The following is a 24559-nucleotide window of genomic DNA, read 5'->3' on the forward strand; positions in this document are numbered from 1 at the left end:
TGTTGTTCCTAGAGTGTTTGGTCCCAACTATGCTTTAGCAAAAAGTAAAATTAAAAGTAGAGATAGTGTACAATGGTGCAGCTGCCATACAATGGCATGTTGTGTTGTTCAGGAACTTTCAACAGTTCTTCACACAGTCACAGTCAATGGAAACCTCTCTTTAAACACTTACAATATAATACTGTTGACTCAGCATCACAAACACTGTCTCGTTTGTGTTCTCTGACCAGAGAGACATGTGGAGATGTTCCATGTAAATATGAAAATTTTCCATACAAATATATTCCTGCTGTGTTCCTGCTGCACCCTGTTTTACATGTTGTTTATTCACATCCTGGTTTTTTCTTTTTCTCATACTTTTTCCATTCCAAACATCCAACATCCTGCACGTGAGAAGGAGGATACTCTGCTTTTCCATTGGCTGTGCTTTGCATGTACATCACAGGTGTTACTGAAACAGAGTGAATCCAGCAGCTCTGTGTTTGATCCTCCATCAGCTCTTCACTGTAATCCAGATCTCCTAACATGATGCTCTGCTCCGGACTCAGCAGCACACTGTGTGAGTACAACACACTGATCATCCTTTATTTATACATGAAATCAGCTGCACATGTTCAGTCTAATCCTTTTCTAGCTTTCCACTGTGCTGTACTGTGACATGCTTTTCTTTCTGCTTTATTGGATCAGTTCATCTAACATCCTAAATACATGTTTGCATCACCTCAGCAGGACAGTTAGGCTTCACAGAGTCCTGAGAGCAATTCATGGCTGATCATTTACTTTGAAGAGTTGAAGTCAAACTGTCAACACAAATAAGTTTATTGACAAAAGTTGGAAAGATGAAGAGAATAAATGTGTCATTGAAATCTGCTGTTTAGAAAGAGTTTCCAAAGAATCCAGGTGTGAATGAAAGCAGCAGCTTTCTCCTGTTTGCTTTTCATTTCTGTTTCATGTTTTGAGGTGAATTCAACTTGATATCAAACACACAGTCTGACACTGAGTTTTCTTTCTGTCTCTTTCAGTGCTGGCAGCAACCTGTTCACTCATCACTTCAGGTAAATGCTGTTTTACTGCTTCTTATATTTTGGTCACAAAGAGCCTTTCTGTGAACTTTCTCATTATTAGAGCTCACCTCTTCTTCTTCTGTCTGTAACTACTAAATATTGTATTTGTGTGATCTAAAATCTAAACTCTATCCTTCACACACACCTTTTTAAAATCTTATTTCTGTTCCCAGTGAAAATGAAATGAAACCTGTCTGGTGGCTGCTGGGCGGGTGGGGGGGGGGGGGTTCTGGATGTTGTGGGGCTCCTTGTTGACATGTGAGGAAATCAGGGATAGAGGCTTTGGATTGCAATCCTTTAAATCAATTTTGATTTAAAGCAGACCTTCTCAAAGTGTGGGGTCCGCCCCCTAGGGGGGCGCAGAGCCATTGCAGGGGGGGCGCAGTATGAAAAGGGGGGGGGGGGGGACAAAACCACTGCTAGCACGGGGCGGCCACACAAACGCAAAGCAGGAGATGAAGCGTCGCTGAATAAGTTTCCAAACCAACTTCATTCTGAGCCAAAGACGAGAAAATATGGTGAAGCAAATCTGCCCTTTGGCTTCACCTGCACAGGTGCTGAGGTCGGTCTCCCTGCAGAACTGGTTTCCCTGCGTCGGGAGCAGCGCTGGGCTGTTCAAATCACGGACAAACAGGATCCCACATTCTTGATCTTTAGTTCAAACACTTGTTGTAATGACTAACTGCTCCTGACATGTTGGAGATGTTTGCTCTTTATACAGTAAAGTTACAGCAGGATACAAATAACATCAGGCTGATCCTGCCACGATTTGTTCCCTCGGTTCAAATCACAGACAAACAGGATCCCACAGCTGTTTATGTTTTTGAACCCATTTTGCACAGAGAGACATTTTTTGACAAATGTATTGATGCAATGTTGAATATAGATAGATAATAACATGATAGATATTATGTCTCTGCACTCTTTACAAACTGTGATCTTTGTTGTCCACCCTGGAGCTAAATCAGCCAGCAGCTTCAGCAGACAGAGGTTACTGTAAGCTTCGCTGACACTAACCGTGTTTCACATCCATCAGGGAAAACTAAAGTAAGATGAGGGACCAGCTGTAGCTTCACCTTCAGCAAGAAAATGATCAACACATTCCCCATTAATTTATCAGAAATGTACAATTTATTTTTTATTTCAGGCTTTATCAGAGCTCAAGTTTCTCCTCCTGTGACCCCCATATCCACAGGGAGAGTGGTCACCTCTAACGGCCTCAGTGTTCATCGCCTGAGCTGTGGTAAGATGGAAAATAGTGTCCAAGAATTCACTGCAGATCAAATTCAGACTCTCAGGCTAAATTCAACAAACTTAACAAGTATTGGATGAACTGTTTATAGTTTACAGCCTTTTTATGCACAGCTGCTTATTTTCAGTTTAAATTGTATTTTCCTGATCAACAAACCAACAGTGCATTTATTCTTTAAAAAAGCTCTGAGGATGTTGGACTGTGTATAAAAGTTCAGAAACATTTGATGTAGATTAGAAACAAAAACACTGACTTAAAGTTTCCTCCTTGATCAGAGTTAATGTAATATCCACTGTGGTGGTGTACAGAGGTACAATCCTCATTATTTATGGATCTGCAGCATCTGAGTCTGAAACTGAAGCCTGAAACCTGGATTATTGCATGTTGTGTTGAGTTGTTCCTTTTCTCTCATACTGTGTCTGTATAACAGTGGGTGGAATGATCATTGTGAGGTCAGCTGAGTACAGATGTGGAGGTGAAGTAATCTGCTCTCACGGTGACGCTGTGAACAACGTGAGGAACAGGTGAGCACTGTGGGATGGTAGAAGTGAGCCTTTGATTCAAAAGAAGAAACAAACTAAAACCTGTTGAACAGCTTTACTCAAACTAACAGGAAGTAAATGATCACCTGAAAGTAACTTGTTTCATATCTTTGAGCTGAAAACCAGCTGTTTCTGTCTCCCTGCAGCTGTGATGGAAAAACCGAGTGTGACATAAAGTCAAACATTACTTATGATCCTGGAGTCTGCAAATACCTGGAGACCACCTACGACTGCTTCCCACGTAACGACTCTGTTAAACCTGTGATTAGAAATGACTGATGAACCCAATCTGTACATGAATGATTACAGTTTCTATGGGATCTGTGTCTGTTTCAGGCCAAAGTGTAATATGTGAAGGATCTCAGGCAAACCTTCAGTGTGGTGAGAACACAGCTTCTCTTTCTTTGTACGTTTCCTGCAGTAAAAATATGTTTAGCTTTAGAAATTTGGCGCAGTTGATGGAAGCGACTTTTTAACACAGTGGACACCTGTTGATCCAGTTTGAAGGAAGTATCCATGAAAACTCCAAGATTCCTAACAGCATCAGTGAGGCGGTTAGCAACAGGCCCCAGTGTGCCAGTCAGTTGTCCCAGAAGCATATTTCTATCAAAAACAATAATTCCGTCTTCTTTTCATTTAAGGTAAGAGAGTCACATAGTAACCAGTCTTTGACATCCCCACAGAGGATGCAGTGAAGATGAAACATCCCCAGTCAAGTGGAGGTAGATTTGAATATCATCAGCACAGCAATGAAAAGAGACATTATGTTTTTCAAAAATGGAGCCCAGGGGCAGCATGTACAGAGAGAACAACACAGGACCCAGCACCGAGCCCTGGGGCACACCACAGCGAACAGGGGCAGAAGAAGAGGAATGTTTACCCACTGTGACAGAGAAGGACTTCTCTGAAAGATATGATTTAAACCATGAAAGAACATTTCCTGTAAGGCCAACTACATGTTCTAACCTTGCCAAAAGAATATCATGATCGACCATGTCAAAGGTGACGTCAGATCTAATAGAAGTAAGACCGCAGAGCGCCCAGAGTCAGCGATTAGAAGGAGGTCGTTGCAAACTCCTAGTAGGGCAGTTTGGGTGCTGTGACGCGGTTTAAATCCAGACTGGAATTCATCACTGATACTGTTTATCTCTAAATGTGTCTGTAGTTGCTGAAGCACTATTCAAATCAAATCAAATTTTATTTATACAGCACATATTCAAACAACAATAGTGTTTCACAGTCAGTAAAAGCAGGAGACAATTAAAAGACACAATAAAACAGGACAACAAACAATAGGTAACAACACAACAAGCTAGAACAGCCAACTGGTTAGAACCAAAAGCCAATGTAAAAAGATAAGTTTTAAGACGTGATAGACTCGGCAGTACGAACATGAACAGGGAGGTTATTCCAGAGTCTGGGTGCCACGGTTGCAAGTGCCCGGTCTCCTCTCGACTTCATTCGAGACCCAGGTTGTGCTAGGAGCCTGTTTTCTCTAAAATGTGCTTTAAGTAATTTAAAGGAGGTTTGTGATTGTTGGAGCCTGTTCTCCTCAGGCAGGTCATTGCACAGTCAAAGGCCCTGATGGTAAAAGCACACTCACTGTTAGACTTAAACCTCGACCTTAAACAGGACCCACCGGAGGATCATGGGGGTCAACATTCACGCTCTGCAGCTTTAAAGACCCAGATGTGATCAGTAGAAGTTAAAAGTGAAACATGCAAAATCACACAAACATGTGAATCTCTCTGTCCCGCTGTGGAGGCATCTGCTGTAAAATTAGAACATTAACTAAAGTAAATTATTATTAAACATTAATTACACTCAGTGTCACACTAAAGATTCACTGCTGCAGTGAGTCAGTTACAAAATTAACACATAAATAAATGTGTGTTTCTTATTAAATCTTTTCTAAGCTGAAGTTCATGGTGAAGTTTCAGAAGTTATTTTTTCTTTTGAGGAATTTTTAATTTGATTATTGACCTTTTAACTTTGCGTTCATGCTGCAGCTCCTTCCTGCCCTGCTGATTGGACTCGGTTTGGAGGTCGCTGTTTCATCTTTAACAGCAGCATGAAGACCTGGACTGATGCTGAGGTACATCAGGAAATAACAGCAGCTGTCGCTGCATCACTGATGACATAAAGACTTTCTGTCTTTGACTGATTTTAAATGCATTCTCACACTTTTCATCTTCTGTGCACCTCATCTTCCTCCTCAGAGTTCCTGTCAGACACTCGGTGGAAATCTGGCCTCATTCCACAGCACAGCTGAGTACACCTTCATCAGAGAGCTCACTCGCACAGCAGCAGGGTCGTATCCGACAGCTTGGGTTGGAGGCAACGACAGAGAGACTGTAAGTGTTTCACAGATAAAGAGGATGAGCTGCAGCTGTTTCTGATATTTCATATGTTTCTCTTCATATTCATCAGTTTGATTCAAAGGTCAACATGTGACAGACTGATTAATCAGGACTTTGTTCCTGGAGACAGATGTTGCTGTTGACTTGACTTTTCTTTTCATTTTTTACCTGCACAAACAAAATGAACCTTCGTTGTGTTCGAGTGGTGTAAGAGGTCTCATGTCTGCACTCTCAGCATAGATGCATCAAAGTACATCAGAACAAACTGAACTTTATTCTTCCAGGAAACTGTGTGGAAGTGGAGTGATGGTTCCCAGTTTGACTTCAAAAACTGGGCCAGTGGAGAACCAAACAACTCTGGAGATCAAGATTGTATGGAGATAAACCGTGGAGGTACAAACTGAAAGTGGGCCTGTTGATGAAATGTGTTTGGTTTTTATATTGACTGAAGTCATGTGATCTTAGGTCTTTATAAGAACTGTGTTTGTTCTTTTTACATTAGAGAAGAAGAAAACATTTACTGCACAGACCTCTGATTTTATTTCTTTATTTTGATTCTTTACAGGAGGAGATTATGTCAACGACAAAGGGTGTGACTCACAGAGAGGGTTTGTTTGTGTCAGAGACACAAACTGCTCCTTCGTGTCCTCACACGTCTGACATGATGATGTCACAGCCTCACTGCTGATGTCACTTCCAGCAGGATGTCAAGCCTCGATGACATCACTGCTGGATTCTGTTGATAAATATGATTTCATATCACAATAAACAGGAAAATAAATTCAATAAAATTTAAAGGAACTGAAATGTTGACCTGAAAGTGAGTCATTCATGCTTCAAATCATCATCTGATCATTTTAATAAACCTCAAAATGCTTTCTGTCTCCCTGCAGCTGTGATGGAAAAACCTGTGTGACATAAATACACCATCAGTACTTCTGATGCTGACAACTTAACTTTAAATCTAAAGAAAAGCAAATATCGCAGTGAATTGATGCAACGTTTGCAGTGAGCCAGTTTTTTGTGTGTCTGAATTATTAATAGCCTTTGATATCATTGTTATTCATAGTTCCTGTCTCTGTGCCTCCTCTGTGCTGTGTCATGCTATGTTCTCGTGTCTGTTCGTCCCCAGTTCAAAAAGCGCAGCAGGTTCCACTTCAGCACTTTAACTGCTGTTTGCACTTGTGGGAACTGTGAGAACATAACTCCCCTCAGACGTGTCAAAGCAAAAGTAACGAGTCTGTTTTGAACATGTAAGCAGTAGAAAGTGCAGAAATGTGTGTACAAATGTGGGGAGTAAAAGTACACTGACAAAGTATTTGTATTTCATTACTTCCTTCTGGATCAGAGATGTCAAAGTCATCTTACATGGTGGGCCACATACAGCTTTGATCGACCAGTGAAAGTCGTCTTTGTGTCAGTTAAACAAGTTTAACTCTACATTTAATCCTGAGATATCTTAACATAAGAAAAAGACGTTTCAGCAGCGTCTCAGTTTTTCTACATGATGAAGAAATGCTGCTGCAGTAAAGACGTCTGTCAGCACGACTGTAAGAAATAAATGTGTGATTACAGAGGAAGTTCTGGGAGCTGTCTGTCCAGACTGTCCTGTAATTATTAAACAAAGTTTCTGTTCACAGAAAATGTTGTTTGAGCCGCTGTAAGAAACAGACATTTCTATAGTTTACAGAGGAAAAACTCTCAGTAATTGTGATTTTATTACTCTGGTGCAGCATGAAGGGCCGCGGGGGAAACTTATAAACTTATGGAAACACAAAAGTGCAAAATGTATCCCATCCATCACATTTCCCAAAGCCATCCAGTGGGTGGAGTAGTCGCCCGTCTAATTTTGGCCCCCAGACCTTATGTTTGACGCCCCTGACGTAGATCGTCCTCCTCAGCACTTCTTCCACCGTTACACAGCAGCTCGGCTCTTTCCTCGTTTTATTGACTTCCTTTGAGAAACTTATGAATCTCTTTCAGTTCTGCGCTTTTTAACAGAGCTGCTGACACATTATTCCAGCTGTCTGATGAATTCATTTTGTTTTTATGTAATGAAATTGCAAACGTGTCACTCTGTAACACTATTTCCGGCTCCTTGTCTCTGCAGAGAGCCGAGGAGCCTGATGATGATTCAGAGGTTTGCTGCTAGCTTTCACACAAACACACAGATACGTGTTTTCACAGCAGGATGTGATATCCGTCTGTCACAGTGTTCATGCAGCTGTTTCACAGATAACCTCAGCTGCTGTTCTCCATCCAAACGCTGCCGGAGCCTTTATTTAAGCGCTTGTTGCTGATTGGACGTGGGCCTTTCACCTGCTCCACACTCTTATTTTAAATCCAGAGGCGACCACGGTTGGACTTTTAGCTCCTGGACTGTGGAACGGCCTCACTCGGCCCGTCGGGGTGATTCTGTGAAAACCACCTTGTTTTAGTTTATGCTTGATTATCGTGTCCTTCACTTCTGCACGTGAACGTGTGAACGTGCGCTCGTGTTTGTGTCAGTATGTTAAGACTGCGGCTGAACCGAGTGTTTCAGAGACGATGACCAAAGCTCCGCGTGAAGGACGAGCTGCCAGCGGTCACGACGTCTCTTTTCTGTCACATCGTGATAATTCTGAATAAACGCTGATGGTTAATGAAACTGTACAACAGTCATGGTTAAAGTCATGATCACAGCTTGTTGACCGAAGGCCTTTTAACCACCTGTGATGATCTGAATGCTGGGGGGTGTCCCACAGTCCGAGGTGCATTTATGCAGCTTTTAAAAGGATTTCCTTCTTTAACCGATTCAACATCTCAGTCTGAGAAAGAAAAGGCTGTTTTGTGTTGTGGCTCCATCTTCTCGAGCCACGATCCAGTTCAGGGTCGTGGGGGGGCCTTGAGCCAATCCTGGCTGACACTGGGCGAGCTGCGATTGGCTTCTATAATCGTTTCTTATTGATAGCAGTTTAGTTTTCTCCTTGGCTCTGCTGCACCTGATAAGCATCGGATTCTCATTTTTCCATTGGCTGCTTGTTTTGCACGTCGGTAAAAGTTCTCAGCTAAACGGCGTAAATACACCAAGGTCTCCGTCCGACCCGCCATCGGCTCAGCTCGCCACCGACAACCAGACCTCCGAACACGATGCTCTGCTCCGGACTCAGCAACACGCTGTGTGAGTAGCACACACTGATAATCCTTCATGCAGAAATGCACGTGTGCTCGCTTTGCTGCAGATTCTACTTTCATAGAGCAAATAATCAAACAGCTCTGTAGATACACGTGTTTATTGATCAGACGATCAGGGTTCATGTGCTGCCTGAAAATAATCAGAGGGTAAGAAATGGTTTATGCAGGATGGCTTTTAAGCTGACAGGATGGGAATACAATTCTGCTGTTAAATAATTCAAAGTCATTGAATAGAAATAACTTTATTAAAAAGCTTCAAATGTTTCCAACATTCTTACAAGAGACAAACATCTTTAATCTAAATGTTTATTGGAAGGAGCTCTGACATCATCTCATGTTGTTGATAAAATCATTTGTATGCAGATGCTGAGCTGCACTGACAGCGAATAGAAATATGATCGGGGTCGCTGACCTTTTACTGCAGTTTTCTCCTTTTTTCATTCGATATCATTTCATGTGTGAGTTTGGAGACGAACCAAACTCAGTCTAACACTCAGGTTTCCTTCTTGTTTTTCAGTGCTGGCAGCAACATGTTTACTCGCGAGTTCAGGTAAAAGTCTGTTTTTGTGCTTCTCTGTTACCTGGTTTATTCTCATTAATGGACATTTTTAAAAATGATCCTCACCTTTACTTCTCTGCCCCTGAGCTGCAGGCCTGGCTCATCGTGGGATTTGGAAAGTAGTGGGGATATAAATCTGGCAGATTTGAATAAACTGTGAGATTAATGTGTTTTTCAGTCCACATGAGCAGGTGCACGCTCTTAGACAGCATCAAAGGTCAAAGGTCAGACACTTACAGAAACTCTTAGAAGATTTAAGCTCCTATTTGAATTTTAACACAGATCCAATCAACATTAAATTATCTGTGGAAAAGTTTCATTTACCACAAACACGGCGGGAATACCTGCCCACTACCCCCCACTCTAAATCACACTCGTGTCTGCCTCGATTCAACGCCGTCACTCTCACCTCGTCACGTGACTGTTGCAGCTTTCAGAGACAGAAAAGCCGTCAGACCGTCGGTTTGTGCTGTGACTGCGTCAGTCAGCTGACTCCATGGCGGCGCTAACTGTTCAGCAGGAGGAGACGAAGAGCACAAAATAAAGATAAATGAATCAGTGAAGGAGAGAGAGCCTCAGATAAGGTCAGACGTTTAGTCTCTGCTCCCAGCAAACAGCCAGGCTGTCCTTGAGTCTCATCGTAGAGTCAAAACAGCAGACAGAAGCCGTCGGCTGACCCCCCACACACACACCATCAGCTGTGAGCTCATACCCACTCTGCTTTTTTAACTCTTTATTTTTCCCTCCAGGTGTAACCCGAGCCAAACGTTTTGTCCCGTCCACTGCGACTGCCATATCCAGCACCAGAGTGATCACCTGCGACGGCCACCTGGTCCAGCACCTGTGCTGTGGTAAGGCAGACACAGACTGTATGTAAAGGATGGCTATAGATTTAAAAGCCAACACTAAAGAACCCTAAGACTAAATTCTTTTCATGTCCAGCTGGGGGCGACACCTGCGATTGTAAAATCCATCCATCTCTGCTCTGAACCTCTCTAATCTCTGCTTTTGTGTCATACTGCGTGAAACAGAGAGCGGCGTGATCGTTGTGGAGTCAGTCGAGCACACATGTGGAGATGAAGAACACTGCTCTCAGCACCACAAACTGAAGGCCATCAAGAAGAGGTGACCACTGTCGGTAACAAACATTTGCAACAATAACACGATCACGTCAGTGAGCTCCATCTCTCCCCACAGCTGTGACGGAAAGAAAACGTGTGACATAGACATCCAGATCTTTGGTACTCCTGTTCCCGGCGCCTGCAAATACCTGGACACCACCTTCGCCTGCTTCCCAGCAGGTCTGTATCTGGATACTTCCAAACTCTGCCCGTGAGTTGTTACAGTTTGTGACGCGGTGTTTCTCTTTCAGTCCACAGCACAGCGTGTGAAGGATCCAACGCAAACCTTCGGTGTGGTGAGTGGGGCAGTTCCTCTGCGATTCAGGTGGATTTGTTTCATTGATGTACAAACATGGTGCTGATTTAACACGGTGAACTCTTCCTCAGATGAAGGAGAGGCTATAGTCGTCTACTGGGCTGACTACGGGCGCCGCGATACGACCACATGCTCTCAGCATCGTCCAACCCACGAGATCCAAAACGCCCATTGCCCCAATCCCACCACTAAAGTCGCTGACAGGTACCGAGGCTCGTTCTTCCCTCAGCCCGACGCAGATGTGACTGAACACTTCACAGTTCATCCTGCTGCTTCTATCAGCAGTCACCTCGTCCCACTGCACCACACAGATGATGTGCTAAATGTTTCTCTTCCCAGGTTACAGGTTAACCCTGGTTTCCCAAACTGTGCACACTGGTTTAGATGTTTCCTGACAAAGTATGTAAAGCCTCTGTTGACTCACTCACCTGCTTTCACAGCTGTAACGGGAAAAGCAGCTGCATTATTGAAGCGAGCAACTCAGTGTTTGGAGACCCGTGTCCAGGCACCTACAAGTACCTGGAGGTGGCCTACGACTGTGAGCGTAAGTACCTCAGAGTCGTAACAGAGCTCCAACATGCCCTCGGGACACTTTGCTGCAGAGCTTTGGTCCCTACGAACATGTTTTGAGTGGATTTTTGAATCACAGTGATGAAATCTGTAGATGAATTTTTAGTTTCTAATTTGCTTCCTCATCAGTGCACACCGTAGCATGTGAAGGGTCTCAGGCAAACCTTCATTGTGGTGAGAACACATGTCATACTTTTGTATCGTTGGTGGATTGGTTCAATAGAAACCCAAACACAGTTATAGTTTAACTCCATGAACACTTCCTCAGATGACGGACACATTATCGCCGTCCACTGGGCTAATTACGGACGCCGCGATACGACCACCTGCTCTTACCAGCGTCCAGAATGTGAGATCCAGAATGCCCGATGCATCAATCCCACGTCTAAAGTAGCTGACAGGTACAGAGGCTCGATCTTTGCTCAGCCTTACATCTTCACTCAGATGTATTTCCAGCCTCGGCCGACTCACTCATCGTCTGCTTTCACAGCTGTAACGGGAAAAGGAGCTGCATTATCGAAGCGAGCAACTCAGTGTTTGGAGACCCGTGTCCAGGCACCTACAAGTACCTGGAGGTGGTCTACACCTGCGAGAGTAAGTGCCTCAAAGACCCTTTGAACGACTCCTGAACAGCTCAAATCTCTGCAGACACCAGAAAACCTAAAATCATGTGTACTCACGCTTACAAAGCTACGCATCAAAGCTCGCCTATTTTTCAGTAGATGGGACTTTATGCGCTCAAATTGTGGACATAAATATTTTGTACTTGCAAATCAGGTTTTAGGTCCAATCAGAGAACCTCTGATTGGATTGTTAAATTTGTGATTGACATGACATTGGCCAATCAGATGAAGGAAGAAAAATAGGGTCAAGAGTTTCACACATATTTTTTTGGCTAAGTCCACACGCAAATAAATAAATAATATATATATATATATATATATATATATATATATATATATATATATATATATTTATTTATTTTATTTTTTATTTTTTTTTAAACGCACATACAAAACTGATTTACAAGTACAAAATATTTATGAGGACAATTTGAGCCCATAGGACTTGATATGAAACTCTTTGTGAAAATAATTTGTTTTCTTTGCAGATGTGGTTGAAGAAGAAAATCCATGAAATCAATAAAACACCATGTTTGTGCTTCAAATGGAACGATTATCCAATCAGTAGTCATTAGGTAGATAAATCCAATGCAACACGTGGCCTGCAGGACAGTCAGGCTGTCGACAGATGATTGAACGTCAAACTGATTAAACGTCTCATAATTTTTCCTTCTTATTACAAAATAAAATTAATCGACCAGCCCTGCCTCAGCGTTGTGTTTAACATTATAGGTGTCCATCCCATAATTCATGGACAGGATGCTGTGTGCTGAACATGTGAATGTGTTAGTGTCACTGCAGAAGGCAGTCAGACAAACACGACTCCGGCAGATGATTTCAGCCCAAACTAATAAAGACCCCGCCCCAAAGTTAACGTGTTACCATGGTGATCTGGTTAGGAAAAAACAAAACTTTAAGCTCAACATACTGAGTAAAGTCCTTAATGTCAGTCACTGCATGGTGTGTGGCCTTACTGAGGTCCTCAATAACGTGACCTGTAAACGTGCCACTCTGAACATTTATACACAAAATCAAACAACTCCATACAAAACCACTGTAACATGTGCACATTCTGAATATCTAAACACGGTGACAGCATAACTACACTTTGAATTTAGATTACGCCGTAGCCTTGTGAACGTTCGCTTTGTTTTATACGCTTAGTTGTTTATTTAGTTGTGTGAAGGGAACTCGCAAAGTAAGACTTTCTTTGCTCAGCGTAACTATTTGTGTTTTGCAGTCTTCTTCTGATCTGCACTAATGCTCCCTCATCTCAGCACAGGCGTCTTTAAACTGTGAGCCCTGTTCTCTTCAGACGGCCTGCGAGCGCTTCTGAGACAGACTGAAATTAAACACTCGAGCTTCGCCATCTTCACAGATGTTTTATTGGAGGTCACAGCAGCACAGGACCAAACATAGACGATGCTCATCATGGAAAAAACAGACAGAATTCCACATTGAACAGGTTTCAGTGCACTTCAGTAATAAACACAAAAATCAAGTAAAACTACTCGGACTGGAAACTTTAATGCTTCATTATCAGCTTTTTCATCAAATTGATGGAGAATGTTGGAGTTAATAAATAGAGTGGAAATGATTCCTTTAGCATCCATAAACAGAGCGGGCTCCCTTCATTCAACATCTACACCTCACTGGTCAAATAATGTAAACACAAACACACTAATTACATCAGTTTCACCAACAAATAACTTTTTCTATAACGTACATTTGTTCCTGTATGTACAGTCGTCCCTTTCCTGTGTTAAATGAATCCAGCCTGAGGACTGGGCTCAGTTTACGCCTCAGGTGTTTTTGAAGGATTTTTCCAGAGTCCTCACAGAACAAAAGCTGCACAAACTGTTCAAATTAAACTGTTTCAGTCCGGGCCGAGACTACATGCACAGGACCACGAGTGCATCAGAGGGAGCACAGAGAGTGAGAGCTGTGCTGCTGATGTATGCAGATGTTAGCAGGTTTTTATCCCTGCAGCCTCAGACTCAGCTGAGAAACAGCAAACAATAAAAAACAATTATACGAGCTCATATTACATGAAGTACAGGAAGGTTTAGGTTTTCCATTTTAGGATCATATTAATGCTCAATAAGTAAGTAAATAAATAAATGTAAATAATTCTCAACACAACTTTGGACCCTCGAGCAGTACAGCCAGTGTACAGCCCTGTGATCATCACCAAACAGACGTGTGGCTGAGAAGTTCCTGCTGATGTTAGCTGAGGTCACGGTCACACTGTCATGGAAGGTCTCAGGTTTGAGACCCTGCTGTCACATCATCCCTTCATATTACAGACTGTAGCTGATTTACAGTGAACACAGTCCAGGATAAAGTTTGGAGGATCACCCAAAGATTTGTTCATGTTCTACATGAGTCCGTGTGTGTTTCTCAAAGATCATTAAGGAGTTAATTTGGAGGCAGGACTCTGGAAAAGCATCCAGCCTACAGAGGCTGACACATGAGGACAAACTGAGGCCAGCTTCAGCCCATATTTCAAATATAAACGGACACATTTATGTACCAGTGAATAAAACCTTATTATGATCGCACTGAATAATGCCCAAATACAGATGGAAGGGGGGAGGAGTGGAAGCATTGCAGTGAGAGGACAGAGTGGAGGGTGGACAGGTGTGGTGCAGGTGTGTTACTCTGTCTGTGGCACAGAGATGGCCGGGCCTTTGGGATCATCAAAGCGGTCCATCGTGCGCAGCTGCATGATCATGTGCAGGCCGTAGGTGAGCACCAGGACCATGAGCAGACTGGTGATCAGACCCATCCAGATCCCTGGGGAGAAGAAGCCGGCGCAGTCGCTGGCGTACGAGAATTCACCACCGCTCACATTAAAGCCCTGAATCTGACGGCGAGAAGGAGAAGGGGTTCAAAATGTGGCGTTTGCTTCATTTCAGACTCACATAACAGGCCAGAAATCTCACTGACATACTCATATGTTTATAAGTAAATATTTTTTTTAAATCTATTTATTTATTGAATGAATAGATGCGCTTCTTTGGGGTTGTGTGAGGAAGCATCATAAATATTTACAAGGGGCCGGGTTTAGCCGGGCCGTGACGTAGACAGGAATCCTAGTATACTAGGACACGTGTCCAGAATAAACTGAAACACGGGGAGAAGTTTCACCTACAAAAATGAATCCATTTCACTAATTCAGCCCAACTGATGAGCTGAGGGGGGCTGAGCCATGCTTTACGGCCTTTGGACCAATGAAGACGAGCGGGGATGTGAAAAATTAGCCTCTGTAGCTCAGAGTGTGTATTATGTGTTTTATCCTATTGTAAAGTGTCCTTGGGTGACTTGAAAGGCGCTCATTAATAAAATGTATTATTATTATTATTATTATCATCATCATCATCATCATCATCATCATCAGACGGCAGGAAGGCCGGCCACCATTACAAATAAAGTGTGTGCTAATATTTTTATTTCATTTGTAATTTTAGCTTCCAGCTGTTATAAAACCAGTATAATCCAGTTCAAACCAGTATTCTTCTGCAATTATAATTAATATGGTCTGAAAGTCGCTCTGCTCATTGCTGTCAGCACATGCAGACATCCAACAGAGGAACCATTTTACACCTGACATCTTATGTTGGATTTTTATTATTATATCACCAAAGACCAAACAATCTTACCTGGAAGTCTTCAAAGGAGACCCTCCACTGATTGGCTGGGTCTTTGGATGTGCGCGGCATGAGCAGCGGCCACTGGAAGCTGGTGACGGACTCGCAGCGGTACGAGTACTCGGCGGGAGCGTAAATGTTCCTGCTGCCGTTAAACGTGGCTTTGGTACCGTCGTACTCCAGCTCCACGGCGTCCAGCGTGAACCAGCGCCGTGCCGACACATTGTAATTCCGCTGACTCAGAGCAAAGCTGAAAAACACCAACGAGCAGAGCATCAAATATCTTTAACAGCAAAACAGGAAGTTTTCAAGAGTGCAGCAGGACTGATAAATGTAAAAGTATAGATATAATATAATAATGCATATGTGTGTGTGTGTGTGTGTGTGTGTGTGTGTGTGCGCGTGTATTCATATCTTTATGGGGACCAGAAACAGGAAGTTTACTACACTTTTGGGGACCAAAATCCTGGTCACTTACATCAGTTTGAAGCTGCGGTGGTTCAGCACGTTCTTATAATTCAGAACCAAACTGAAAGAAAAAAAACTCACGTTAAATTTACACCCGCAGCAGCATTTCATGAAAAACAAAACATTTTAAAACATTTGAATTTCAGACTCCAGTTTGAGCGGCGTCAGAGCTAAGTGATATTCACATCACAGCATGAATGATTGTTTTTACATATTGTATTATGTCACAGGTAAAAAGCACCTGGCTTTGGTTTTGTTGCAGCTTGAGCCGTCGAGGTTGGGGGTGACGTCTTCTCCAAAGGTGGACGGGGTGAGGTCGTGCTCCTCCCAGCGACCGCTGCGCAGGATGCTCACCGACAGGCTTTTAGCCCACAGCAGGATGCAGCTGTTCTCCCCCTCCTGCAGAATAACCAGTGAACAGAAAGGTTCTCCTTACAATGGCATCTGGATTTTCTGCCACAACATCTTTGACGTCAGCGCCACCCTGTGAGCTGCCGACCCAAGTTTCAAATTAGTTTGAGAATATTCTGGATTTTTATTGCAAATCCAACATCGTGTCAATGTCAGCGCGTTAACTTCATTCATGACTTGAAAGTTCTGATTTTGCTCTGCAACAGTTTGTTGTTGGTGGGATTTACAGTGAAACAGAAAACAGCCTTTAGGAAAAAGAGTTCAAATGAATAAATAATCACGATTACAAATATGAAATGATTTAAGGAAGCAGAGTCAAAGTCCTGCTCAGGTATCTGTGACTCCACCTTGAACTCGACAGGTGGGTACGTTTCAGCCCTCTCCTGGGTCCTCCGCTGCTTCTCCCGTTCTCTACCCCTCTCCTTGTGTCCCCCTCTGACCTGCAGCAGCGAGCGCCCCCCACCCAGACCGGCCTCCACAGAGAGAGACGCTGCCTCCTGTGTAGAAAAAGAAAGATGGAGGGAGGGGGGCAGGTATGACAAATGGCTGCAAACATGTATAAATGTTTCTGAATGAGACTCGGACTCACCCTGGAGGGCCGCAGGGCGGTGTAGATAGCCGTATACGGAACAGACTGCGACTTCATGATGTTCAGCACCTGACCAATCACTTCATCTGAAAAACACGCGTCACAGAGAAAACAGTCACAGGAAAAGATGGCAAATAAAAAGCTCACAGATGATTGTGAGAATCGCATGCTTCAGAGTCTGAGCTTCACAGTCACTGGGTCAGATTAAACAGACTCACCGTTTCCACTGAGAATCTCTTTCGCTGACAAGAGATCAGCTCTGAAACGACAAACGAGGCCAGGAAGGATGGATGAGTCTTAATGTCTTTGGAGGAGAGGCTTCAGTGTTTTTAAAGCTCATCCAGATGAAGTGTGTGGGTTATTTCCCTTCTAGAAAATTACCTCTTTAACTTTACCGTGCGACGTTTGAGAAATTGAATTTCAATTTTTAGAAAACGTACAAACAGCGACATCAAGGCCCGTTTAGAAACCATTATAACAGGATCAAAGCCTGTGGAGGACATGACCACAGCTGTTCTATGTGAACTCAGTTCACTGAGCTCAAAATGAGCAAAACTACCAGCTGCAGTCCAAGACAGAGGATGACTGATCATATCAGTTGTCACAAAGTAACTGGCAGTATAAAATGTTTACAGCAGGAAATCCCATTAACGGTTAATTATTGAACAGTCAACAGACCCGATGCCGTAGGGCAGTCTGAACACGAGCAGAGCAGGCGACGAGGCGTTCAGTCTCAGCTGGCTCAGCGTCTCAGGGTCCAAGTACAGAGGGGAGGTGTCCAATTGGTCCTGCAGCTGGCCAATCACTGCATTGGATGCAGGCCAGGAAACAGCAGGTAAAACCAGAGAGGAGGATGATGACATCAGAGCTCCCTGTGACAGAAGAAAAACCATGAGTGACCGACACACACCTGAGAGTAAACCGGAAACGTTCTGTTTGGTTTGTTTCATCGTGATAATACCTCCAGGTTTGGAAACACATTATCCTGCTTGTTTCCAAAGGCTCCTCCATACATGGTGAAGTCCTCGATGCTCATCTGAAGACCGAGAGGAAAAACAATGAGTCATAAATGTTTTAGACCACAGAGAGCAAAGAGAAACTGTGAGAGACGGTTTTAACCTTCAAACACTGCTGACCTGTGAGGCCGTCTGCCATTAGTTTTAAAAGTCTTGACCAAATTAAATAAAGAAATACCAAAACTTGAAGAGTTCTGATAAATGCGAAAAGGCTACATGATCATGCACATGAACGGGGCGGGGCCATATAAGAGCAAACGAGACGAGGAGCATTTGTGCTTGTGTTTAGCTTTAGTGCCTCAGAAGAAATTAAAAATAAAATAAAAAAATCAAGGACACTCAACAACAGCGTGAGGGTTTACCTTGTCCTGAAGGAAGAGGACTATGTTATGTGGTCCGACGTCCAGAGCTTTCTCCAGGTAGGAGGCCAGCTGCTGCTGCCCAACGATGTGCCCGGCTGTTGGAGGAGCCTGAGCTGGCAGGGAGATGCTGCAGGAGACACCAAGCACAGGTGGAGGAGTCATGAAGTGCTGCTACATAACAAGAAGAGTCCTCTACCAGACAGAATTTGATGGATTCACAGTGAAGCGGTTTTATTATTGTCGTTTCAACCATCTGCAAGAACCTATACGGCCTTTAATGAGAGAGGACCAAATTATCTGCAGATAAACCTGCATCACGTCAAACAGCACATTCCTGATTTTCTTGCAGATACAGATGATTGAATATTATTAAAACAGGAGAAAAACCCAAGCACTTCACAATGTGAACTTCTCACATCCGAAGACCCTCATCAAAGGCCGTCAAATACATAATTTATTCGTTTTTACAGTATGAAAGCCTTTGATAACACATGCTGCTCTGTCTTCTGTGTGTCAGGCAGCACAGACAGATGCAGGAGTGTTTGCTAGCTGTCAGGTGGACTGCACCCGTCACTCATTGGGCCTGCAGGATATTCTCATGTCACGTTCTCTGACTTAACCTCGTGTTTCAGCCAGTCCGCTCAAATTAAACGTTTTCCGGGCCGTGTACTGTGGTGACGAAGCAGAGAACATAGTTTTTGTCCGCTGTTTGTCTCACGGCTAGCCGTTAGCCGCTGAGGTCGCAGAAGGAGCCGCGGAAACGGGACCAAAATCAGTAAAACTTCACGGCTACGCACCTTCCGCTGGTCCACAGCAGGAGCGGCACCTGCTCGTCGCAGCTCGCCAGCTTCAACACGTTCAATAAAGCGAGAAAAACGGCCACAGCCGCAGTGATGCGCCGCCGCTGCAGTGCCCCCGCCGCCATCTTTACAGCCTCTGACAGCACGCTCGTGACATTTCACGAGATCACTTGACCAGATCACGTGACAAGACGGCGCAGCGGCGGATGTGAAAAAGGAATTTTTATTTTTACTTCAAATGTATCAACGTTTTAATATTCTATTATTTGTAAGTGTTGTTTTATTTTGCTAATATTAGACACAATGTAGTAATGGCAAATAACCATGATTTATTGTTCACGTGATACTATTATTTCAATGTCATTTAATGTTATTAAATGTTTTTTTTTAAATACAAATACAAGTATTATTTACTGTAACAGATATATTGGAAACCGTAATTCCCTTCGACATGTCCAATTAATCATCCAAAGTGAGAATATTAATCTTCTTAAAAATGAAGTTCTACAAAAATATGGAAACATTCACGATTTAGCATAAACTGGTCATCTTTAGTGGCTTAATGTACACTTTGTCTACAGTGTAAGGTTTGCTAAGCACTCATTATGCCACCAAACTGTTCGTGGATCTGTTAGACTGGTGCAGAGTTTAAAGATGAACCACAAATGGAACAAATTCAAACTTAGAAAAGTCAGATTCTTTATTGGACTTCACATCAAGTATAGGAAAGAGTGGCAATCACATTAAGGCGATACACTTATAAAATTAGCACAGATTTTGTCCCTTATAAAATCCTTTTTGTCCTCTGTGATAAAATAAGTTATGTACATCGGTGATGGGGCAGCATTCAGGGGTTTTAGGATTAACAGGAAAACTTTGATTGAAAAAGAAAATTATCAACACAACTCAGAGATGACTGAAAAACAGCAAGGAGCAATCCAATGATCAAACATAACAGTGCGATTACCTCAATCATTTACTGCCTGAGCATCTTTCTGATAACAGCTGCAAACATCTGGCATGCAGCACTTTGACTTCCTCATGCACAGAGGAGCATGATGAGTACTAATATTTAGTAGTTTAAACAACAGCAGCTTTACATCTTAAAGAAAAAAAGAACTGGTTATTAAACAGATCATCAAAATTGAACAATTCAGCAAAACTGAGAAAAGCATTCAGCTGGTGCAGAGCCCGATCAGAGCAGGATCATTTCTCCCACACTGACAAGTTACCAGATAAAACGTGCACTCCATGACCCGTCGGTGAGCAGCTGCTGTCTGTTGCTAGGTGAAACCTCCTTGTTACTTAGAGCCTGGCAGAAATACTTATTCATACATAGTGACTGGTGGTCAGGCAGTCACCAGGTGCTCACCCTAGTAACTGGGACTTGGTTAACTAGTCTTGGTTTGCTGCCCTTTTTGAGATCTATTGTGTGTTTCACCAGTAAGAAAAAAAACAAAGTTCAAGGCTATTGTTCACCGCACCCCCCCCCCCCCCCCCACACACACACACACAAAGGTCATGAGGTGGCCCCTTCGCTCGCCCATCCATCACCCGACCTCCTCTCTCCTCCTCAGACTCAACACCAGCTTCTGCTGCTGCTCTGGACTTCAAAGTTGGATGACATGAAAAGCTGAATCATCAAAATCAAAATGCCTTCTGATACCAAGGAGGTAAAAGAAATTCTCCTGAGGGCTTCTGGTTCTAAAGGGTCCCAGAGAAACCATGTATTCATATGTAATCAATCATTCATACATCTGCAGTGCTACTCGTCCTGTTTAGGTGTGCAGTGGACCAACCTGATTTTGAAGCAATAACTGAATTACAAAATGAGTTTGTTGCATCCAAAGTTACAGAAATGCTCGTTTACGACTGTCAGCGAAACACTCTGAGGCTCAGTGATGTCTCCGTGTGGAGGTGTGGGAGCTTCTCTGTACATGGGGTGTTATCCTCAGGGCTGATGTGTGAAGGACCAGTGTCTGCAGGCAAACGCAGGACGGCTAGGACTCAGGATCTGGTCTCTACCTGCTTGTGCAGGGCCTCGGCCTGGGCTTTCAGGCTCCGAAACTCCACCTGGACGAAATCCGTCAGGGTCTTCCTCATTTCCAACTGAGGGGAAAATTTGAAACGTACATTCAGTATCTGTTATAATTACTTTCTACATTTGAGAAAGTGAAATCTGTGAGAGTTAGTTAGGATTCAATCATGGTGTTCATGGTGACGTCCTGAAACCTCCTGTTTTATCTGACAGAAGAAGTTTTTTGTTGTTTTTTTACTTGCTGGTGTCAGCGAACTTCATGACAGCACCTTAGATGAAGCCGTGCTCACCTGGCTCTTGTTTTCAGCTCGGAGGGTTTCAACGAGATCTTTGACACTGAACGGTTTCCCCACGAGGACGGTGATTCTCTGGAAGACAACGAAATATGTTAAAAAAACAAAAAACCCTCAAAGATCCGAACACATCCTGGAGTCAGACTGAAGGCGTCTCACCTTGCCCGTGCGAGGAATGTAGGGCTCCACGTTGGGCAGCACGTCGCTCAAACCTGACATGAAGCAGAGAAGAAGTGATGCGTTTCCTCTGTACCTGCATCACTGCGTGGCGCTGTTCGCCGACCTTAAGCCATCAGACTGCTGCTACCTTGCTAATGTCTTGTGGTGACATCTTAATCTGTAGTCTGAGATATTCTGAAGCCATAACAGGAGCGTCACTCACCCACGTGCCAGAGTGGCAGGATTATCGGATTAAGCGAGCACTCCGCTATCAGCCGACCAACACCTAAAACCACAGAAGCACAAATGTTCACACTGATGATCACAGCACGACATCTGCTCCAACAGAGACGCACAAACTGCGCTCACCCCACTTTAAACGTATGAATTCCTCCGTCATGTTGATTTTGCCTGAAATAAAATCAGAGAAGAAGAGTTCATTTTCACAGTAAGAAAAAAAATAACGACATGTGAGGAGGAGGTTCACAGACCTTCTGGAAAGACGTGCACCCACTCTCCTTTGTTCAGCTTCTCCAGAATAAAGTCCATTCCTTTCTGGTAAACGCCATCACCTACAGACACAAAACGGTTTTACACACGTTTTGATCACTTAAATAATATCGTGTAACAATGTCAGTGTGCCTGTTTGCATGTAAGAGTCTACATGGACTTGTCCCATTAAGGTCTGTGAGCATTCCTCACTCATTTCTGTCTATTATGTCAAGGCTTTTTGTTTTCTCTTATATTTATGTTATTAGTTTATTAGTAAGTTTAATGCGACTGGCTGCATGACTGTGGAAATTTGCAGTTTTGCTATAATCAGCCAGGTTTACAGTATGTTTGATATACTTGTGTTCGTGTCTTGTCCTTGTTAAATAATGGAAAGAAAGAAAAAGAAAACGTCTGCTGAAGGTTTTCTGTCATTCACAGGACAACAAACTGAAACAGTAAAAGCCCGACGTTCAGACTTCTGCTCGGATACTTGGCTCATGTGGTGTGATGCGCTCAGATGGGCTTACCTCTGCAGACGGGAACACACTTCCCTCGGCTGAAGAACCTGGAGTGCAGCTCTTTAGTGAAGCAGATGTCAGATGCTGTAGGTGTCCTGTCCAATCACAGGTAAGTGAAAATTACACGTCCCTGCTTCTAAAACATTAACAGGCTGAAGCTCAGAAGAAACGAGATGAAGCTCACCATCGCATCTTTTTGAAGTTCCACAGCTGCCTGAGCCTCAGGACGCCTGCCGCAAACACACGCCGTTACCATCCAAGTGTTAACCAGCAGTGAGATTTCAGATCGAGTGTCTGCTCTTACCCCAGATGTGCGGATCATCCATACAGGACTGGTGGTTGGATAGAGTGATGAGGGGCGTGTCCGAAGGCCTCTGGTCAACCAGGTTCAACAGAACCTCGTGGTTGTGGACCGTCAGACAGTTCATGTACTCTTAGGAAGAAGAGCAGGAGGCAGGATCAGTCGAAGGTTCTCTGAGTGACATCCAGAAAATTAAGATGAACGTAAAATTTGCTTTCTTCTCGTTGATATCAGCAGCTCGCTTTCCCTCTAACTCCTCTGTGAAGCCACATCACTGTTATCTTCGTCCTCGTGTGGACTCTGTGCTGTACTGTGTATTTTATTTAACAGTACAGTTCAGTCACTCATGCTCTCACTGAGCATAAACACCCAGAGACCGTTGGAGGCAACCAAGGGACTTGATTTTCTTTTTAAAGAAGTGCAGTTTGCTGCTAATAAGCGAGAGTGTACAAGTTATCATTCAGCTTATAACTTACTGGTCCAGAAGTAGGAGTAGGAGCCCACCATGCCCATGATCAGTGAGCTGGAGACCCTCCACGGCAGAGCGGGGCATTGAGGGAACGGCCATCTCACCTCCAGGGGCATCACGGCGCTCTGCTGACACTACATCCACACACACACTCACCTGAACACAAAGCCACGCAGGGGGAGGCTGAATGACAGAGACAGCAGGTGGCGCTCAAACCAAACTCCTGCTGTCATACTGTAAGAGCTAATCTTCATTAAAAGCAACAACTTTATTTGTTTGGTTTTTGCTTCCTGTCAACAAAACATTTTGTCTGCTGCGTTTGAAAAGCAAACTCCTCCATGTGTTATATGATTAAAAAGAAAAACAGCTTCCCACATATAACCGTATGTAACGATAATAATAATAATAATAATAATAATAATAATAATAATAATAATAATAATAATAATAATAACTCCATGTGAGTGCCTGTATAGTTTCTGTAAGGATTTTTATTTGCACTGAAAATGTTCAAAGAGGACTCAACATGCTCCTGTCTGCACACCTCAGGGTTAACCCTGAACTTACTTTGATACGGTCAAATCCTGCATGGTGACTCAGACCTCTGAGGTTTAAACCCAACTACGAAACAGGAAAGTTATCTGAAAACTGTCGTTTTTGTATCTCAGCCACTGCCAACTACAGTTTATCCGAACAACGTGTGTCCTCGAGTACATCTTAGAGTTTTATGCTATGCAAAAATAAAACAAAAACCTGTTGAAATGATGTTTTGGACCTTTAGGACACCGTAGCCACGCGAAACAGTAAAGTAAGTAAAGAACAAACAAAAAAATCAAAAGAAACTTAAAACGAACCAAATTTATAAAGTTGAGTCTTTGTATTGTCTATAAGAGACCAAACTAAGTTTGAATAAATTCCACATGGTTATATTTATGTCTCACAGCTGTCTCATTAGCTCACGCAGCTTTAGGATGAAGTGAGCAGGAAGAGCAGCCGGCTAACGTTAGCCTGTTAGCTCCTAGCCAAAGTTTACGGCACACTGACTTCTGAGAGACGTGATAATGAAAGAAAACAACGAAAAAGTTCATAGTTCAAAATTGAACTCATCCGAGTTAAATGTTAAAGGAGTGTTGTCTCAGCTAACGGTGCTCGGCAGCTGCACTCACATTATGTCAGATTAGCTAAAAACGGGTTTTATTTCCTCAGAAATGCAGAAAAAAATTCGTCGTTAATTTTTCTGAAACTGCATAAAAACATTTAAAGACATGAAAACTCCGACAGCTGCAAACATCACCACATCTTACATTTCCTCACCTTTCTCCTGTCTCCTGCTAACAGGCTGATGGTCACCAACCCCGGAAGCTGTTATCACGCGCTGAACTATGGGTAATGTAGTTTTCGGTTAAACTTTA

The 24559-nt window shown here is 43.2% G+C and overlaps 4 protein-coding genes across 6 annotated transcripts; 2 read left to right on the plus strand and 2 right to left on the minus strand.

The window, feature by feature from the left end:
* The first annotated feature begins 273 nt into the window (after window positions 1-273).
* LOC113013819 (type-2 ice-structuring protein-like) lies at window positions 274-6025 on the plus strand. The gene is made up of 10 exons (XM_026155000.1): window positions 274-559; window positions 1023-1055; window positions 2212-2307; window positions 2747-2840; window positions 3005-3099; window positions 3195-3239; window positions 4868-4953; window positions 5078-5212; window positions 5503-5611; window positions 5784-6025. Exons 1-10 carry the CDS (start codon window positions 526-528, stop codon window positions 5876-5878), a joined length of 822 nt encoding a protein of 273 aa, XP_026010785.1. The 5' UTR covers window positions 274-525; the 3' UTR covers window positions 5879-6025.
* A 2142-nt stretch (window positions 6026-8167) lies between these two features.
* Window positions 8168-12283, plus strand: LOC113013816 (L-rhamnose-binding lectin SML-like). Its single transcript, XM_026154998.1, has 12 exons — window positions 8168-8378; window positions 8910-8942; window positions 9701-9802; window positions 9983-10076; window positions 10149-10252; window positions 10324-10368; window positions 10460-10592; window positions 10829-10932; window positions 11088-11132; window positions 11227-11359; window positions 11449-11552; window positions 12070-12283. Exons 1-12 carry the CDS (start codon window positions 8348-8350, stop codon window positions 12093-12095), a joined length of 954 nt encoding a protein of 317 aa, XP_026010783.1. The 5' UTR covers window positions 8168-8347; the 3' UTR covers window positions 12096-12283.
* A 660-nt stretch (window positions 12284-12943) lies between these two features.
* Window positions 12944-19042, minus strand: atp6ap1a (ATPase H+ transporting accessory protein 1a). Its single transcript, XM_026154959.1, has 11 exons — window positions 18875-19042; window positions 18078-18204; window positions 17661-17735; window positions 17378-17571; window positions 16918-16958; window positions 16700-16785; window positions 16458-16607; window positions 15941-16098; window positions 15710-15760; window positions 15244-15481; window positions 12944-14447 (listed from the first exon to the last, which is right to left on the minus strand). Exons 1-11 carry the CDS (start codon window positions 19000-19002, stop codon window positions 14238-14240), a joined length of 1458 nt encoding a protein of 485 aa, XP_026010744.1. The 5' UTR covers window positions 19003-19042; the 3' UTR covers window positions 12944-14237.
* Window positions 19043-19552: 510 nt separating this feature from the next.
* tafazzin (tafazzin, phospholipid-lysophospholipid transacylase) lies at window positions 19553-24528 on the minus strand. 3 transcript variants are annotated; one of them, XM_026155007.1, is made up of 11 exons: window positions 24462-24528; window positions 23155-23281; window positions 22682-22810; window positions 22562-22607; window positions 22387-22472; window positions 21859-21939; window positions 21737-21778; window positions 21591-21653; window positions 21368-21420; window positions 21206-21283; window positions 19553-20986 (listed from the first exon to the last, which is right to left on the minus strand). In XM_026155007.1, exons 2-11 carry the CDS (start codon window positions 23261-23263, stop codon window positions 20885-20887), a joined length of 789 nt encoding a protein of 262 aa, XP_026010792.1. In that variant the 5' UTR covers window positions 23264-23281; window positions 24462-24528; the 3' UTR covers window positions 19553-20884. The 3 variants fall into 3 exon arrangements, with proteins under 3 accessions (XP_026010792.1, XP_026010790.1, XP_026010791.1); XM_026155005.1 differs by having other exon boundaries at window positions 23155-23303; window positions 24462-24527; XM_026155006.1 differs by having other exon boundaries at window positions 23155-23303; window positions 24452-24502.
* Between the last annotated feature and the right edge of the window lie 31 nt (window positions 24529-24559).

The sequence above is a fragment of the Astatotilapia calliptera genome, chromosome 20, assembly GCF_900246225.1.
Source record: "Astatotilapia calliptera chromosome 20, fAstCal1.2, whole genome shotgun sequence".
NCBI classification, from domain to species: domain Eukaryota; kingdom Metazoa; phylum Chordata; class Actinopteri; order Cichliformes; family Cichlidae; genus Astatotilapia; species Astatotilapia calliptera.